Below are 18832 nucleotides of genomic sequence, written 5' to 3' on the forward strand. Positions count from 1 at the left end.
CTGCCCACGGCCGCGGGGCGGCAGTGGGACCCGAGCGCGGTCCCAACGGGCGGGGCCCGCTGCTGCCCCTGCGCAGCCCGCCCCGGGCGGCGGGCACCTTAATCCTCCGCTACCCCGCAGCAGACCCGACCCTGAAAACGGGAGCCTGGGCGGGCGCTGAAGCGCCGCCACACGCTCCTTGTCACAGCTCCGGCTCAAGGCGCTGCCCCGGCGCGAACAAACGACAGCAGACAGCAGGGATGGCAGCACCGTGGCTTTATTGGGCCGAGCCAGGCGACTGAGAAGCCCAGTCGCGAGGTGGAGGCTTCCCTGAGGAACACCTCAGCGACACCGGAGGGCCTGGACGGTTATTTTCCGCCTCAGCGCGGCCGGCGCCGTTTCCAGGGATGGGGCATCCACCACCTCTGGGCAACCCCGGACAATGTCTCACCACCCTCTGTGAAAACTTCGTTCTTCTAGCTAGTCTGAATCTCCCCTCTTTCAGCTGAAAATCATCACCCCTGCTCCTGAAACAGCAGGCCCTGCTAAAAAGTCTGTCCCCATCTCTCTTAGAAGCCCCTTTAAGTACCGAAAGAGCACAACAAGGTCTCCCCGGAGCCTTCTCTTCTCCTGGCTGAATAATCCCAACACTCTCAGCCTGTCCTCACAGCCCCCCGATCAATTTTTGTGGCTCTGTTTGGGTTTAATGTTCTCATTTCTATTCAAACCACCACACAGACAACCTCCTCACACCCGCGGCGCGCAACCCGAGACGTCAGCGACAAGCATCGTCAAAACCCCCACAACCCGGCATGGAACTAAACCACCCCAAAACTTGCAGAAGCCTCATCCCGGCTGCAGCCATTTCCTCGCCGGAGCAGCGCGGCCGCCGCAGCTCGCCGTGCCACACGAGCCCTCACGCCGCCGCTGCCTGACGCCGGAGAATGCGGCTGGCAGGGCGCGGGGGCTCCCAGCCAACCGGCTGGCGTCACGGCTGTAGCTGCCCGCCGCGCCGCCGGTGCTCGGCTCGCTGCCCGCCTCTTCCCTGGGCACAGAGCCGGGCGGACCCATTCATTCCAAGAGAGCCTGACCTGTGTGCTTGTTCAGCGTCACGCCGGCCAGCTAGGGGAACGGCGGGGACGGGGTTGAGGAAGGAAAATCAGCTTTCAGGCAGCGCCGAGAGGCACAGCGTGGCGGGGACCTGGCGGGAGGTCACGCAGGCGCGGTGCGGGCGAACTGGTTATCGCCATGCCGACGGTCAGCGTGAAGCGACATCTGCTCTTCCAGGCACTGGGCAGGAGCTACAGTGAGTGGGCTGGGAGGGCTGGGTGCTGCGCGGGGCTGCGGATCGCCTCACGCCGCCCTCCGAGTCCCTGGCCGGCTGGGGTGGCTCCTGCCCGTTCCCCGCGGGGTGTCGGCTGAGGCGGCGGCGTGGTACCGCCGTGCCCAGCGCGTCCGGGCCGAAGCTTCCGGGGATCCTCTGGGTGCTTCAGGAGGTGGCCGCGGCCCTGCCGGGCGTCCCTTCGGTCACCGCGGCCGCTGGGCTGTGATCGATCGCGGCGCCTTCCACCGGTTGCAAGTCCCGGCCCGGACGAACCCTGGAGTACGGCGGAGATGGAGTTGCTTATCCCGTGTCCGCGGAGTTAACCCTTGGGGAAATCCCAGGGCTTAGACCTTAAGGGTTTTGACATTGTCTTACAAGACACTTTTCTCTAGAAAGCGTGGGTTAGGTGTGAGTGGGCAGTGAGGTGAACTGAGAACTGGACAGAGCTTAGAGGGTTGTGATCAGCGGTGCAAGAATCTAGTTGGAGGCCGGTAGCTCGCAGTATCCCCCAGGGGTCAGTACTGGGTCTAGTCTTGTTCATCGTCATCATCTCCTGGAAGAGGAGAATGAGTGGACCCTCAGCAAGTTTGCTGATGAGATCAAACAGGTAGGAGTGGCTGACACACTGTCAGGAAGTGCTGCCATTCAGAGACATGGACAGGCTGGACAGTTGGGCAGAGGGGAACCTCATCAAGTTCAAGAAGAGAAAGCATAGGGTGCTGGACCTGAATAGAAATCATCCCATACATTAGTACAGGTTAGAGGTTGACCTCCTGGTGGACAAGAAGTTCCCCATGAGCCAGCAATATGCCCTCATAGCCAAGAAGGCCAGTGATGGCCTGGGGTGCATGAGGAGGAATGGCCAGCAGGTCGAGGGAGGTTCTTCTCCAGGTCTACTCTGCTCTAGTGAGACCACAGCTGGACTACTGTGTCCAATTCTGAGTTCCCCAGTTCAAGAGACACGGGGAACTACTGGAGAGAGTCCAGGGGATCCTACGAAGGTGGTGAACATCTCTCTGACAAAAAGAGGCTGAGAGACCTGGAGCTGTATATTCTGGAGAAAAGATGACTTGAGAGGGGATCTTGTCAATGTTCAGCAATATCTGAAGGGGGGTGGGGGCAGAGGATGGGACAGGGTCTTTTCAGCGGGGCCCAGGTGCTAGGACAAGGCACAGTGGACACCAACCAGAACCCAGGAGGTTCCATCTGAACATGAGGAAAAACTTCTTTCTTGTGAGGGTGCTGGAGCACTGGACCAGACTGCCCAGAAAGGTTGTGAAGTCTCTTTCTCTGGAAAGATTCCAAACAACCTGGGCAACCTGCTCTGGATGACGCTGCTTTAGCAGGGCTAGATGATCCCCAGACATCCCTTCCAAGTCTTGTCATGCTGGAATTGCATGTCTGTATAAAGGTTGGTCCCCAGCCATCTGCTCTTCCTAAGTCCATGGTATACCAAAGCAATGTGTTCTCCCTGGACTCTCTAGCCTGATGGCAGTGCTAGGTTAACAGTTGGGCTCAATGACTTTAAAGGTCTTTTACCTAAACAGTTCTGTGATTCTGTGCTGTTTGCATCCAAATCACTCAGGGAATTAGAACCTTTAATTCCCAAACTGTTGTTTCTGGCTGGAGTTGCTGCCTGTTTTAGGAACTGCTGAAATGAGAGAGAGAGAGGAGGTGGGATTAGGCAAAGCAAACAATCAAGTCTTATTTTCATTCAGTCCTTCTTTCCCAGCTCTTCAGAAATGTCACTTAAGGACTGTTTTTCTGTCTGAAAGAGGGTTTAGGGACCCCACAGTGGTTGAGCTCACACTGGCGTTTGTAAGCTTTGAAGGCACAAATGCAAATCTCCATTTTCATTTCAGGGTTGTGTTGCTCACATGGCATGACACATTCAGTGCAACCTCTGGATGACAAGCTGACTGATGAAAGAAGTAGCTGATGGCAGAAACTGGCCAGCTACTCCCTCTTGTTTCCATTATCTATTCAGTTCAGCATTACTCTGACAGAGTTGGCTGAGTTGCTGGTAGTGAAGCTTTGCTGTGAGACTCAGAGCCCCTTGTTGTGACTCTGAGAATGTGTCAATGAATGCGACATGTAGGAAAGAAACTGCTCCTCAGGTGCAAAACAATTTTACTTTCAAAGCAGAATTTCTGTCTTGCTTGAAAATATCTAAAATAAACATTAAAAAAAAAAATAAAGTTTAAGTCTGAGGTTTGTTTATTAACCAAAATTGGTCTTTCTTCACAGCTGATGAAGAATTTAACGAGCTTTGCTTTGAATTTGGCTTGGAGCTTGATGAAGTTGTAAGTAACAGTTTTAGTTAATATGGTCAGACTCTGATCTTAAATGTCTTTTCCAGCCTAAAAGATTCTGTGATTCTATGATCTTAGTTGTTACTTTTTCAGCAGTAGTGGTGGACTGGTGGCATTTACATCTGCTAAGAGTTGCTGGCCAGTGCTCTCTAGCACATTCCAAGGAAATGTCTGTGCCACTTCGGTTTGGTTTAAATTCTGTACCTGTGAAAATTTGCTGGCTCTCTTAACTGCATCCACATAAATCATGTTCACCTAACCTGTTTTGATGTGACTGAGAAGTAGACTTGAGAGTAGCCCTGTGGAAGAGGACTTGGGGCTACTGGTGGGTGAAAAGCTGGACATGAGCCAGCAATGTTCACTTACAGCCCAGAAACCTACTGCCTCCTGGTCTGCATCCTCAGCAGCATGGACAGCAAGTGAGGGAGGGGATTCTGCCTCTGCCCCACTCTGCTGAGACCCTACCTGCAGTCCAGCTCTAGAATCTTCAAAACAGGAAAGACATGAACCTTTTGGAGTGGCTCCTGAGGAAGCCACAAAAATGATCCAAGGGCTGGAACCCCTCTGCTGTGAGGACAGGCTGAGAGAGTAAGGGTTTTTCAGCCTGGAGAAGAGAAGGCTCCAGGGGAAGCTTCATGTGGCCAGTAAGAAAGATGGGGACAGACATTTTAGCAGGGCCTGTTGTGACAGGTCAAGGGGTGATGGTTTTAAACCAGAAGGAAGATCTGGGCTAGATGCGAGGAATATCTTTTTTCCGCTGAAGAGTGGTGAAACACTGTCCCAGGTTGCCCAGAAAGGTCCTTGATGCTCCATCCCTGGAACCATTCCAGGTCAGGCTGTTTAGGACTCTTTGAGCAACCTGATTCAGTTGAAGATGACCCTGCTGACTGCAGGGGGTTTGAACTAGATGATCTTTAAAGGTCCCTTCCAACCTTAAGCATGCCACAATTCTCTGATATTTTAATGATGTTTCTGAGAAGACATCCGAACGTGCTCTGTTACACTCTGTTTTGGAGTGGACTTGGCAGGACATGATAGCGGCCGCTTGCTGATCTGCTGTCAGAAACAAGGTCTCATTTCTCTCTTGCGATCTGCTGGCCTGGAGATTCTTGCTTCTGTCGTCTCCAATTTTTCCTATTCTGTTCTCGTACTCTCATACTTCTGTCAGAGTGAAGGTATTTCCAGTTAAAAACCACATTTTTGCTTCATTTCAGACATCTGAGAAAGACATCATAAGTAAAGAAAAAGGTGAAGAAAAGGCAAAGGGCGCATCTGAGACTGTTCTCTATAAAATTGATGTTCCTGCCAACCGCTATGATCTTCTTTGCCTTGAAGGCTTGGTCCGAGGACTGCAGGTCTTTAAGGGAAGGTAATGCAGAGTTGAGATTTGTGTCTGCTTTGTTACTTGTTTAAATCAAGTCTATGTCTGGTCAGTAGCCAAACTTGCCACTTGCCTGGATTTTGAGTATGAGCTCGAGATTCAGCAGCTCTTCTCTTCTGGAAGGGTGTATTGTATACCTTTTAAAGACTAGACTAAAACATTGCTGGAGTTTGAATCTGTTAGAAAAACTCTGCAGCTGCTGTTGTATTTGTGACTTAGCCTCTGTAAAGAAATCCTTGAGAGGATCCTCTAGTAAATACCAAATGAAATAATTTATTTCACTTTTCTGCTATGACATTATCTTCTTGAATCCTTTCTTTTTGCTTAATTAATCCTTCTACCATCCCTTAGAAAACAAATCTTAAACACTTAGCTGGTTACATGCCAAGAAATGTTACTAAGAAAGTTTTCTGCATGGAAGTGCTGCTACATTTCTCATTTCCTGCATTTTGAGAACTAACTTTCTTTCAGTTACAGACTCATTTCTGATTTTACTCTAGGATAGACCTGCCGAGGTATGAAAAGATCATACCACCTCAGGGTGAGCTGCAGAGGCTGATTATCACCGAAGAGGTAAAAGTGTTTACTGCATCTTTGTACATTTATTGAGAGGGTCTGAACCAGCAAGGCTGGTATCAGTACCTATATTATGTGAGCAGTGAGACTGGAAGTCTCACTTGAAGAACAAGGGTTAAATTTATCTCTACTCATTGGGATTTATTTTTAGGGAGAGGGAGGAACAGCAGACAAATTGGCGGGGGGGGAACCTAGTAGCAGATCAAATCAATGTTTCTGATGCTCACATTATGTTGACTGTCTGGGTTACACAGGATATTGGAAACCTCCTTGTCTCTACCAGACCTGGAATGGGTTTGTTTGGGGTTTTTCTTCCCCTTTGGGATTCTGATTTGTTTCAGTGAATTCTCCTTTTGATTACTGCTTTACAAAAAAGGATTTTAGTAAGAAAAGTTCACATGTAACCAGTTCTAATCTTCTGTGTACTTGAGGTTCATCACATGTTGTTATTGTAAACTGCAGACCGTCCAAGTCAGACCTCATGCCGTAGCTGCAGTCCTTCGTGATATAACTTTCACCCAGGAGCGTTACGACAGTTTCATTGACCTTCAAGAAAAACTACACCAAAATATTTGCAGGTCAGTGCTAAAATTTGAAGTAGCTTATAGTGTCTATGTGGATGATTTTCTCCATGTTTCTCAACATTACCCTGCTGATTTTTCATAGTAGAATGCACACAAGTATAGAACATGAGGTACCATGTCAAAAGAGCTCCAAGTATCCAGTAAAATCATTGTTTTGCCTTCTGTCTTTCTAGGAGAAGAGCGTTAGTAGCAATAGGTACCCATGACTTGGACACCATCTCTGGTCCATTTACTTTTACAGCTAAAGCACCTTCTGAAATTAAATTCAAGCCCTTGAATCAGTCCCAGGAGTACACAGCTTCACAGATTATGGATTTGTACAGGGTAAGTGGGATTTTTCAGACTTAATGCACCAAATGCAGGAAAATAAGTTTCCAAGGCTTGACATCTCTCATATCCTTGTTATTTAGAGTTGGTTTTACAAACAAAACACAGATATCTTCTGTAGCTTCATTGAACATTTTACTTACCCATGAGAAATAAACAGTAATACTGTATTTTTATTATCCAAGACAAATGCCTCATGATAGAATAGAATAAACCAGGTTGGAAGAGATCTTCAAGATCATCGTGTCCAACCTGTCATCCAACACCACCTAATCAACTAAACCATGCAACCAAGCACTCTATCAAGTCTCCTCCTAAACGCCTCCAGTAATGGTGACTCCACCACCTCCCCAGGCAGCACATTCCAATGGGCAATCACTCTCTCTGTGTAGAATTTCTTCCTAACCTCCAGCCTAAACCTCCCCTGGCACAGCTTGAGACTGTGTCCTCTTGTTCTGGTGCTGGTTGCCTGGGAGAAGAGACCTGAGCACGACCCTTGGAATGAGTTTGATGTTATACCGAGACTGATCTGATTTATCAACGTGAGGACTGCTGTTCATGGTGCTTCTAACATGTGCAAAGTTATTAACAACCTGCATCCTGTAAAAGGGTTGTCTATTTGTCTGTACTGGTAAGATACTCAGTGTACAAAGCTAGGAAAAACTTGGGGTAAATAACACAGATTTTGCTTAATGTTACTTTAATTTGGCCAACTTACTTGAGGAAGCTGTTCAGTTATTTACCCTACTATGTACCAGGCAAGTATAGCTGTGTAAAAAGGCTCAAGTTAAGTCTGGCACTGCTCTTGGCTCAGCATCTTGATAAAACTAGGTAATGGCTAGGAAAAAATTCTGTCAGGTCTAATTTTACAGTGTTTTTGAGGGATACTTTACATGTCAGCATCTGAAAATGATACTTTTATCATCATCGTTACAATATACAGCCCTGTGGGAGCACACAGACTGGTCATGGAGGTCAATAAATTCTTAAAGGTCTCTGACTAAAGATGAGTAAGAGAGCTGGGAAATAAGGAGTGTCAGAGAGACTTTAAACATTCCTGCTAATCTGTCAAAGGATTGTGGCACTGTGGAAGTTCACTAGTGAGCTTGTGTGAAATTCAGGCTGTGCTTTTGTTCCTCCAGACCGACAGCCACCTTCGGCACTACTTACACCTGATTGAAAACAAGCCTCTTTACCCTGTCATCTACGACAGCAACGGAGTTGTCCTGTCCATGCCACCAATCATCAATGGTAAGACTACTTCTGACTGATTTATACCATTGCTGCTATTTTGATTGTGAGTCAGACTAACAAAAACATCAATGTATTATGTTCCTTAATATAGTTTCACTTATGATTTCATATAGTCTTTGAGTTTAAGTGCAACCAAGTCATTTACCCCCTTCCTAATCTGTTGGGAGTTCTCATCTTCATGAAGAGAAGGTAGAAATCCCACTGCATTTAGCTTCTCAGACCCTTCTAAAACTCAAGGTTTCTTGTGGCAGGAGCCTTTGCTGGGAAAGCATTTTATTCCATACAATAACATTCATCAGGTGTTTATCTAAAAGAAGCATTCAAGAAATTACTTTGTAAACTGATAACTGTAACTCCATTTTCTGTGGTCACAGTGGGGAACATTTCACCGAGGACTTAAGCCCAGTGTATTTATCAGCAGCATGAAACAGTTCTTGAGATTCTGGAAGACTTTCATGGCTTAAAAAGAATGAATGGCTCTAGACTGTTTTGTCTTATTTCTACCTGTGGGTGACTTTGAAGAGCCATGTTTGCTGAAGCCAAATAATGCCACGGCGAGAGTTACTCCTGTAACAAAGGTACTTCACTGTACCTGTATATTTAACTCAAGAAACAGTAGCTTTTCCTACACTGACTGATAAAATCTGCACTGATAATCTCTTTGGATTTCCTAATTGATCATATCCATATTTTAAACAGCTAACCCAAATCTTCTCAAAAGGCAGCTCAAGCTCTATGGTAATGACAACTCTTCTGAGCTGAAGGTGGTGGTAGCCAGAGTGCTGATCCTTCTTTGTTAGGCTCTTTCCAGGTTTGGAGTGTTCACTGTGTGACAGCTGCCTGTTGTTTACATTTTGTCACTTAAAAAGGCTGTGCCAAATTTAACACCTGTCTCTGTTTTAAAGAGCAGTGTTTGAGAGAAGCTTCCAGGTTAAAGGTTCTTTTTAAACAGATGATGAAATGCAAACATCTGTATTGGGTTTTTTTGATTGTCTACAAGCACTTAAGTGAAAGGTTATGTTTTTTTTGAAGTGAATCCAGAAATGCTAAATGCATTCCATCTGCAAAGAGATTCAGCACAGGAACCAACTACTGGGACACTTTGCATCCCATTTGTAAGGGAGACATTTGAGGTGATGCCCTTAAGTCTTTGTTCTACCTTGCTTATTCAAGATGAGAAACAGTTTGAATGCCTCAGTGATGTGCTTCTGTGCACAGCCCATGACTCCCTACACAGAAGCAAAGCAAATTCCCACCTAAAGGAAACGATACTAGGACCTGTATCACTAATGTAGACAAACCCATGGTGTGCCAGCAGAAAGTGCCAAGAGATAGAATAATACAATCATTTTTGTTGGAAAGGGCATTAAAGGTCATAGAGTCCGACCATTCTCTAAATCTCCCAAGTCTGGTGCTAAATGATGTCCATCAGCACCACAACTCTACATCTTCTAAACACCTCCAAGGATGGTGATAGAACAATCTCCCTAGGAAGCCTATTTCAATGTTTGATAACCCTTTCAGTGAAGAAGTTTCTTCTAAAATCCAATCTAATAAGTCTCCCCTGGCACAACTTGAGGCCATTTCCTCTCATCCTATCACTTGTTGTTAGGAAGAAGAGAGCCAACACTCACCTCATTCCAAAACTCATCAATCTAAATCACTTTATAAAGCATTTCACACATTCCTGTGCAAGGCTGCTTTCTTACACAAGTCACACATCAAATGCAAATACATTCCTAATCCCAGGAAAGATGATATGCTCTGGAAGTGCAGGACCACTTTGCTACCAGGAGGTGGCCACTGTTGTGTTGGTTTGCTGCTTCAACTGGCTAATGAAGTAACAACAGATGTGTGAGTCTTTCAGCATAAAGCATAACCTGATCAGTGAGTCTGGTCTGTCTTTTTCCTCTTTTTGATTCATAAACTTAGAAAGAATGCTGTTTTGGTAAGAACTTTGAATGGTGGTGCAGTAGTCAGTGGCTTTTTAAGTTGTGGAAGATAACAGTGATTTGTTTGAATCACCAGAGGAGTCAGTGTTGGTGTCATGACAAGAATGCTAATAACATTTCTTAACATGTTGTTTTTTCTTCGTGTGTTTTAGGAGACCACACAAAAATAAGTGTAAACACCAGAAATGTGTTCATTGAATGTACAGGCACAGATCTAACAAAGGTAATTGAATCTTTCCTGCTATGGATGTGCTGGAATATCACTGGTTTCCCTCTGGGTGATAGGGCTCCAGTGCACAAAAACCTGCAGTAGCCAGTTGTTGGCTTCATGGAGCCAACCTCTCATTTCAAAGGGTGGAATAAATTGTAGGACTATATGGAATTCCTTCCACACAGTTTTAGTCTTGCTGCATAGACAGAGTTGTGGTTTTGTTTGGTTTAGGTTTTTTCTGTGTCTTTAGGTTGACACTAAATCAACAGGAAGTAATGTATACATAGTTCAAGTAAATCAGGGGCTTTTTTTGTTGTTGAGCACTTTTTCTACACCTGGAAGGCTTTAAACATGGTAAAATTCACTAAGACTTGCCTGTTTTGTAAGCTTCTACATTCTCACCTCATTTCTGTGAAATGACTTAATTAGGCTACAGGTTGGGAAGGCCCAGTTTCAACAGGTAATAAAGACTCTATCTTCAGAACAGAGCATAGTGCTTCAGCCTCTACATTCTCACATGAACTTCAGTGAAATGACTAATTAGACTGAAGGTTGGAAAGACCCAGCCTTCTTTATTATCCCTATCTTCAGCACAGACTTTAGCAAAGATGCACAAATGCATGAGAAACCTGGAACCTAAAGGTCCAGTTTTCACATAGATATCTCTGCAGCAGAAGGAAAACATGTTCTTAATTTGAATCTAGCATTCTAGACTGCCAGGATTTGGGTTGCCAAGTTAGAAATAGAATGAAGAGAGTATAAGACAAGATTTTTTTTACCCTCATTTTTTGTTAAGATATTTTGCTTACTTCACCACAAGCAGATGAGAGATTTCAGTGTGAATTATTGTCTTTATTTTGTAGGCAAAAATTGTCCTTGACACTATTGTCACGATGTTTAGTGAATACTGTGCGAAGCCATTCACGTGAGTATAAACCTCCAGCCAAGGAGCCCAGGTATTTGGGCCATGTGTTGAAAAAAACTTTACTCCTGCTTTCCTGTCTCTTGCAGTGTTGAAGCAGCAGAAGTAGTTTATCCTAACAAGAAGACCCACATCTACCCGGTAAGCATCAGGATATCTCAGTATCCTTGGGGGAAGGATTTTGTTTGCAGTCTGTTAAGAGTGACATTGTTTTCTTTTCCTGCAGCAGCAGGATATAGAATAACAGAGTGGGTTTGGTTGGAAAAGACCTTTAAGATGGTCGAGTCCAAGCATTGTCCAGCTCGTAACAAGTCTTGTGCTAAAACACATCCCTCAGCACCACATCTCTGCATCTCTTAATGTCCTGCTTCTGAGGTATAGTAGCACTATAGCTTAGCACTGGCTGTCTATTAGTGACTCAGGGCCTTCTCTCGCCCAAAGAAAAATAACTCAAGCTTCCTCTTGTCTAGGAAACTCATTCTGAATCTCCACTAAAAATACAGTCACACTGATACTCCAAAAAGAAGGGTTCATGGGATACAGACTTCTTGAGGAACAAATAAAGATTGTGATCAAAGGTCATAATCTGTGTCAAAAGCTTTTAAAACCTACATGTTCCAAATCAGGACCAATGAATGCAGGAAGACATCCTTCAGACTTAAGCCAGTGGACAACTGAAATCAGCCTCAACATAACCTACTTATCAGATCTGGATGCTTTAATGTCCTTCAGTTGAAATAATTTTGTAACTGAATGTTTTAGTCTTACAATTTATAGATTCAAATGCTATGAAGGGCTGTAAGGCACAATGATGACTTCAGGTGCAGCTCTGCCTGCCTTCAGACCTCTTTGCAGTAATAGGGTCTTACTTTTGGGTTTTCTTAAGCGTAGAGGAAGTTACTCCTCCTGTTGCCATGCATCTCTGCAATAACCAAAACATCTTCCCTAGATAAAACAGAGAAAAAAGTCCCCAGTTTCAGATGATGAAGTTTTGGAGGATTTGTATGGCTAGAAGTTTAGAAACACTCAAGTAAATACAGAAAATTAAATATACTGCAAGCTTTCTAAGTAAAACACTGGTACCTATTCAGTACCAGTATGGAAATAGAAGATTTTCTTTCCTTTTCCTCTTAAGAGTCATTTGATCTGAGCTAACCCATGAGATGTATGACCATTCGTTGCTCTAGGGCTTTGCCGCTGAATGAACAAGGGACTAGAAACTTTCAGCAACTCTGCTTCTTGAGTATGTCAGAAATTATCAGACATTTCAATAGCAGGGATTTCATGCTGCCTTCAGCCTTCTATCTCAACTGAGAACAATTTTTATCAGAGAATTATAGACCTGTTTAGGCTGGAAAAGACTTCTACCACCATCAAGTTGAACCATTAACACGACCCAGTCACCATTAAACCATGTCCCTCAGCATTACATCTACATGTCCTTTAAATACCCCCCGAGATGATGGTTCCACCACTTCCCTGGGCAGTCTGTTCCAGGCCTTGACAATCCTGGGGAAGAAATTTTTCCTGAGGTCCAACTTAAACCTACCCTAGTGCAACTTGAGGCTGTTTCCTCTCATCTTTTCTCTTGGTGGTGGGGGAAAAAGACCAACAGTCGCCTCACTGCAACCTCCTTTCAAGGAATTGTAGAGAGAGAAGGTCTCCCCTGAGCCTTCTTTTCTCTAGGCTAACTAATCCCATTTCCCTCAGCTGCTCCTCAGAAGACTGGTGCTGTAGACCCTTCACCAGCTTTGTTGCCCTTCTTTGAATCCACTTCATCACCTCAGTGTCCTTGGAGTGAGGGGCCAAAAACCGAGCCCAGTATTCAAGGCGGAGCCTCGCCAGTGCTGAGTGTGAGGGGACAATCACCTTTCTAGTCCTGATGGTCACACTGTTGCTGATCCAAGCCAGAATGCTGTTGGCCTTGACCACCTGCACACATGCTGGCTCATACTCATCTAGCAGTGGCCTAGCACCCTTGAGGTCCTTTTCCACCAGGCAGTTTCCAGCCACTCTGCCCCAGCCTATAATGTTTGTGGGGTTATTGTGACTCAAGTGCAGGATTCATCACTTGGCCTTGCTGAACCTCATCCCATGACCCTCAGCCCATGCAAATAGCCTGTCCAGGTTCCTCTGTAGAGCCTTCCTACCCTCCAGCAGAGCAACACTCACACTTTGTGTTGTCTACAAGCCAACTGAGGGTGCCCTCAGTCCCCTTGTCCACATGATTGATAAAGATTTTAAAGAGAGACTTGTCCTCACTACCAAGCCCTGGTGAGCACCTCTTGTGAGCAGCCACACCATGCACTGTAATTCATTTTCAAGAGTCTCTTAAAGTATTAATGTAATATTCCACACTTGGCTGTAGATGTCATTTTACTGTAATCAGAAGACGCTAGCTTACTAAGATGTCAAAGCTGGATCCTCTTAGGAAGAAATGGCAGGCACTGGGTGTGCTAAAAGCTTTGTCTTTCTGTTTAGGAACTGGCTTACCGGAAAGAGAAGGTGAAACCTGAACTGATTAACAAGAGAGTAGGAATCAGGTATGTTATTGCAAGTGACAACAGCAGTTTTTACTCATGAACATGAGTAGTAGAAAAAGCTACTAGAAAACATTGATTATTGCATTGATCTAAAAATGTTTACACTGTGCTTCTATTTTGTCTTTAATTTATTGAAAATTCAGGGGTTATCTGGGGTAATTGGGTCAATTCTGTAAGGCTTATTCTGTTGTTTTCAAGGAAAGTGAATCACACCCTGATTCTTTATGGCCTCACATAACCGTTATGAAGTAAATAAAACTTCCTGTCTCAAGAGTCAGAATCTGAGCTGGTTCTGATGAAATGCCAAAGCTTCGTACAGTCCATAAAGCATGTAGGCATTCTCCATGATCGAAGGCAATGCAGCAGAGACATTGATTTGTTCTACAAAGCTGGTCAATACAGTGCAAGATCCATAAATCACCCCTCTCTTGTTTTATTACAGTGAAACTCCAGCGAGCCTTGCAGAGCTGCTGACCAGGATGTGCTTGAAGTCGCACGTCGTAGGGAACACGCTGGAGATTGAAATCCCTCCCACCAGAGCGGACGTTATCCATGCCTGTGATATTGTAGAAGATGCAGCAATAGCTTATGGTTATAACAACATTCAGATGACTGTTCCCAAAACGTACACCATAGCTAATCAAGTAAGATTTGCCCCTTCAAATAAACGCTCTGTTGTCAGTAAATGACTGGTGCGTGCCAGAAGGGCTTTGGGGAAAACAGAACCTAGGAATTAAAGATTTTGACATGCTTTGCCTTGAGAAGTATTTACCATGGAGAGGATACAAAACAGATGCCCTGCTGATTTGAATAAGTCCAAGACCAGTGGTTGCTGGTACTTGAAAAAAGGCAGGGTTGAAGTAGGGAGCCTGTTTTAAATCTCTAATTGGGAGATTCATTTCCTCAGGCAAGCCTAAAGGCAGCCTCCAGAATTACAAGCACACAAGCATAGTACCTCCCTAGTGAATTCACTGCAATGTAACAGCAGAATCACCTTGGGAAGCAGCAGAAAAATGCTTTTAGATGGAAGTTGAAATCTTTTTTTCTTTCATCTTGTTTTAGCTCCCTGTCAATAAGCTCACAGAACTTCTGAGGATGGACTTGGCAGCTGCTGGATTCACCGAAGCACTCACCTTTGCCCTGGTACATTAGATTAAGTTCTTATTTCTCTTGTATTGAAACAGCAATGAAGCCAAAATTGCAGAGAATGGTCTGAGGACATATTTTAAAGATGTCCCAGGATTATCCATTACTGTTTTGGCAGGTGATGGTTTACTAGTTGCTTTGGAGTTCTAGGGTAATGTTTTACAAGGGTGTAGGTCAGAGAAATTGAACAAGTCACCGTTAATGTGGCATGTAGTTCTAAGCATAGAGGCAAAAATAGCTGCTGAAGGGATGCAGAGGGACCTTGAGAGATGGGCCAGTGCCAAACTCATGGAGTTCAGCAAAGCCAAGCACAAGGTCCTGCGCTGGGTTGAGACAATCCCGAGCACAAATTCAGACTGGACAGGGAATGGATAAAGAGCAGTCCCGAGGAGGAGGACTTGAGGGTGCTGGTTGATGAGAAGTTCAATATAAGCCAGTAATGTGCAGTTGCAGCCCAGAAAGCCAACTGTTTCCTGGGCTACATCAAAAGAAGTACAGCTAGTTGATGGAGGGAGAGGATTCTGCCTCTCTCCTTTGCTCTGGTAAGGACCCACCTAGAGCACTCTGTCCAGCTCTGGAGTCCTCAGTACAAGAAGGAAATGGAGCTGCTAGAGTGGGTTCAGAGGAGGGCTGTGAAGATGATCTGAGAGCTGGAGCACCTCTCCTGTGAAGGCAGACTGAGGGGGTTGAGGTGGTTCAGCCTGCAAAAGAGAAGGCTCTAGGGAGACCTTAGAGCAGCCTCCCAGTATTTGAAGGGGGCCTACAGGATAGCTGGAGAGAGACTTGTTACAAAGGCACGTTTCAATAGGGTCATGGCTTCAAACTGGAAGAAACTGGATTTAGATTAGACAATAGGAAGAAACTCTTCCCCATGAGGGTGGTGAGTCACTGGAACAGGTTGCCCAGAGAAGCTGTGGAGGGTGCAAGCCTGGAAGTATTCAAAGACAGGTTGGATGGGCCTTGAGCAAGCTGTGTAGCAGGAGGTGTTCTAGCCCATGGCAGGGCAGATGGAACTGGATGATCTTTAAGGTCTCTTCCAACCCTGTGAGTTTATGAGTACTGGATTTAATCTAACTTGATAGGATGAGATTGTAACACAACAAGTCTCTACTGAGACTTCACCCACCAGATGTGAAATTCATCATAGTTTGATAATCCAGAAGATACACATAAAAGTTTAGCATTTCCTGGTGAATATTACTACAGATGTGAGATCACTCTGTTTCTGTTTGTCTCTATGTAGCATTCTTACTTGCCCAGGGTTCCTTGCATTAGGTTATTCAGCCAGAGAGTTTATTTTAAGAGTACCCATAAAAAAGTTACAATGCACACTAAGGGGACACAAATGCCTCTGTGAATTTTACCACAGCTGGGTTTGTTTTGCATGGAAGAACACCTGTAGAATAAGGACCTTAAAACCACTGAATGGGTAATATGCTAAAAAACATGGACTCTATTACATTACTATAACTGAGGGCCTTTATGAACTGCAACAGGAGAAGTTTGTAAGATCACAAAACGGGAGGAGCTCCAATTTAGCCACAATGCACTTTTATTAAATCACAGTAACACACTGGAGTTTAGCTATGCATCTGAAAACTGTTCAACATCATTTTCTCTTAGTAAGGTCAGCACTAATTTAAGGTTTTAAGGGTTTTGTATTCAGTAATCCACTTTCTCAGATGCTATCATCTGCTTTTTTTCCCTTGCATTTGGTCTATCAACACACTTTTCTGAGTGCTGCCAGTGCAAAGGGAGTGCAGTGTACTAGCAAATCCTCAATTACATGCCTGGTGTGCTGTTGGTTTCTGTGCTGCATTAATAAAGCAGTAAATTCTGTAGTGGGGATCTTAACAGTAGCATCTGTTGCTGTGTGCACAGGCATCATCTGAACCTGATAAAGTACATGTGTATTTCTTTACTAACCAGCTGAAAAACACACCTTGAGAATGAGAACTTTAAAAACATTGCAACTTAAACAAATGAAGGTAAAGAACTGTGAGAATCCTGTGCAGCTATGACAGTTGGTGGCTTGGCCACCTGACCAGGTTTTAGTACTTCACTTTCTGTACACAGATTCTGAGGGATTGTTGTCATTGTGAGAAACCTCAAGTACCTGTCCCTTTACAAGTGCTATTCTCAGAAAAGAGTACCCACTGCAAGACAGGAGGCAAAACCTGAGCCTCTGTTTTTAGCACAGAGGACAGAAGCATAAGTCCCAGAATCCCAGCACGGCAGGGGTTGGAAGTAACCTCTGGAGATCATCCAGTCCAACTCCACCCACTAAAGTAGGGTCTGCTAGAGCAGGTTGCCCAGGATAGCATCCAGTCACTCCTAGTTTTGTATCACTTGCCTTTGTTTTTTGGGTTTGTTTTAAATTAGCTTTATTTTGGTGAGCAGTTAACACTTGTAGATAAACGAGTTTGTCTGCTTAAAGACTGGGGCTTAATTTTTCTGCTGAGTGGATGTTTCACACGACAGTATGGGCCCTCAGCAAGTGCTGCAACTGCATTGTTCATTCTTCCTATCAGATTTCATCACTGCCTTACTGTCTATTTTAACTGCTTGACCTTGGTGGGGTTTCTTGTCTCTTCCTATCAGTGCTCTCAAGAAGACATTGCGGATAAACTTGGCACGGACCTCTCTGCCACAAAAGCAGTGCGCATAGCAAACCCCAAAACTGCAGAATTCCAGGTGAGAGAGTTCAGCTTTGATTTGGAGAGCAACATTGTCACAGAAGCTGTATTTTAAGAGGAGAGAAAAGAGCTATCAGGAAATAAAGTGTGCAAACTATAAAGCTGCTTTTCCTGCGCATGTTTGTGTGCTAAACTTTAGCAGTTATGTTCTGTTACTTCTTCGGTGAGAAATGCCCTGTTTGGTGTGAAATACTGTTAGTGTTTCAGCAAAGAGAAATACCATGCTCTGTGTGACAGCACGTGGCAAAATCAATGCAGAAAATCCCAGGTGATTGAGAGCAGCTCCAACATTTCTTCAGTACAAATGGAACTGCTAGATCTGGCAAGCTCTAAACTTCCTGAGCTCTGGACAGAAGATGTGGTTTTACATTTATAAGCCATTGTTGCACTTCCTTTTTCTTTCCTTTAAATCCTGCATTGCTCTTTAAGCATCTTACTCCCCATTTCTAGATCACCACTGCTAGAGCAGAGAAAGAGCTCCAGTACAACTCCTTCTCAGCTATTCTGACAACACCTACAAGTGTGCCTATAGTTTTTGGATTTCTTTCAGAGCCTCCTTTTCCTCAAAGTTCAGTTGCTCTTCAGCACGTAGTATTTACCTTTTCCATGAGTGAGACTGAATTTATATGATTTCCTTTTACACTTCCTTCCATGTTGATTGTCTTGTACCCTGTGCTGCAGCTCGAGCACCTGTGCAATGGTAAAACCCCATCTGTTTCGGGGAGTGCTTCACTTGCAGTATCGGTGTTTGTCCTGCAGGTGGCGCGTACAACCCTCCTGCCCGGGCTGCTGAAAACCATCGCTGCCAACCGAAAGATGCCCTTGCCTCTCAAGCTCTTCGAGATCTCCGACATTGTAGTGAAAGATCCTAACACAGGTAAGAGGAGGCTCCTCGGAATCCAAACGGTAATACATCTATGTTTCTCCAGTAGTCTTATATACTACATGGGGGTTTTTACTGAAGTGAACAGCACAAAAGTGAAGAGATTGGCTGGGTTAGAGAGGCATGGCTCCAGTTTAATTGCTCTCTCAAAAGTACAAGTAGGTACATTGCAAATATTTTGAGGTATCTAAACATCCCTTAAACTCTCTTGAGAATACTGCAGGGATAACTGCAAGACAATTTGGCACCAAAGAACCTGCTCTAAGTTGCGTGTGTAAGTAAAACCATTTTACTTACTCTTAATCTAGTGCTCTCTTATACTCTTACAGAGATACAGAGTCATAGAGTCACAGAATTGTTTAGGTGGGATGGGACCTCCAAGATCACAGAGTCCAACCATTAACGCAGCACTGCCAGGTCACCACTAAACCATGTCCCTCAGCACCACATCTACACAGCTCTTTAATCCCTCCAGTGATGGGCACACCTTGGGCACCTTGTTCTGGACCTTGACAACCCCTTGGGGAAGAAATTGTTCCTAATGTCCAAACTGAACTTCCTGTGGTGTAACTTGAGGCCATTGCCTCTTGTCCTATCACTTGTTCCTTGGGGGAAGAGACCAACCCGCACCTTGGTCCAGGTTCTCCTGGTCCTCCACTGGGGCCCCTGGAGCTTAACAACCTCAGTTCCCTCAGCCTCTCCTCACAAGTCTTGTGCTCTAGATCCTACACTATCTTTGTTG

At 44.8% G+C, this 18832-nt stretch overlaps 1 protein-coding gene across 1 annotated transcript in view; it reads left to right on the forward strand.

Moving 5' to 3' along the window:
* The first annotated feature begins 1198 nt into the window (after nucleotides 1-1198).
* FARSB (phenylalanyl-tRNA synthetase subunit beta) overlaps nucleotides 1199-18832 on the forward strand; it is a 39355-nt gene continuing 21721 nt past the window's right edge. The window contains exons 1-15 of the mRNA XM_009897600.2: nucleotides 1199-1285; nucleotides 3551-3606; nucleotides 4830-4984; nucleotides 5497-5569; nucleotides 6035-6150; nucleotides 6330-6480; nucleotides 7626-7734; nucleotides 9842-9912; nucleotides 10764-10825; nucleotides 10912-10963; nucleotides 13304-13365; nucleotides 13808-14009; nucleotides 14428-14508; nucleotides 17113-17205; nucleotides 17967-18084. Coding sequence (XP_009895902.1) covers nucleotides 1228-1285; nucleotides 3551-3606; nucleotides 4830-4984; nucleotides 5497-5569; nucleotides 6035-6150; nucleotides 6330-6480; nucleotides 7626-7734; nucleotides 9842-9912; nucleotides 10764-10825; nucleotides 10912-10963; nucleotides 13304-13365; nucleotides 13808-14009; nucleotides 14428-14508; nucleotides 17113-17205; nucleotides 17967-18084 — 1459 coding nt within the window. The 5' untranslated portion in view covers nucleotides 1199-1227. The remainder of the gene's footprint in view (nucleotides 1286-3550; nucleotides 3607-4829; nucleotides 4985-5496; nucleotides 5570-6034; nucleotides 6151-6329; nucleotides 6481-7625; nucleotides 7735-9841; nucleotides 9913-10763; nucleotides 10826-10911; nucleotides 10964-13303; nucleotides 13366-13807; nucleotides 14010-14427; nucleotides 14509-17112; nucleotides 17206-17966; nucleotides 18085-18832) is intronic.

This window comes from Dryobates pubescens, chromosome 32 (genome assembly GCF_014839835.1).
Source record: "Dryobates pubescens isolate bDryPub1 chromosome 32, bDryPub1.pri, whole genome shotgun sequence".
NCBI classification, from domain to species: domain Eukaryota; kingdom Metazoa; phylum Chordata; class Aves; order Piciformes; family Picidae; genus Dryobates; species Dryobates pubescens.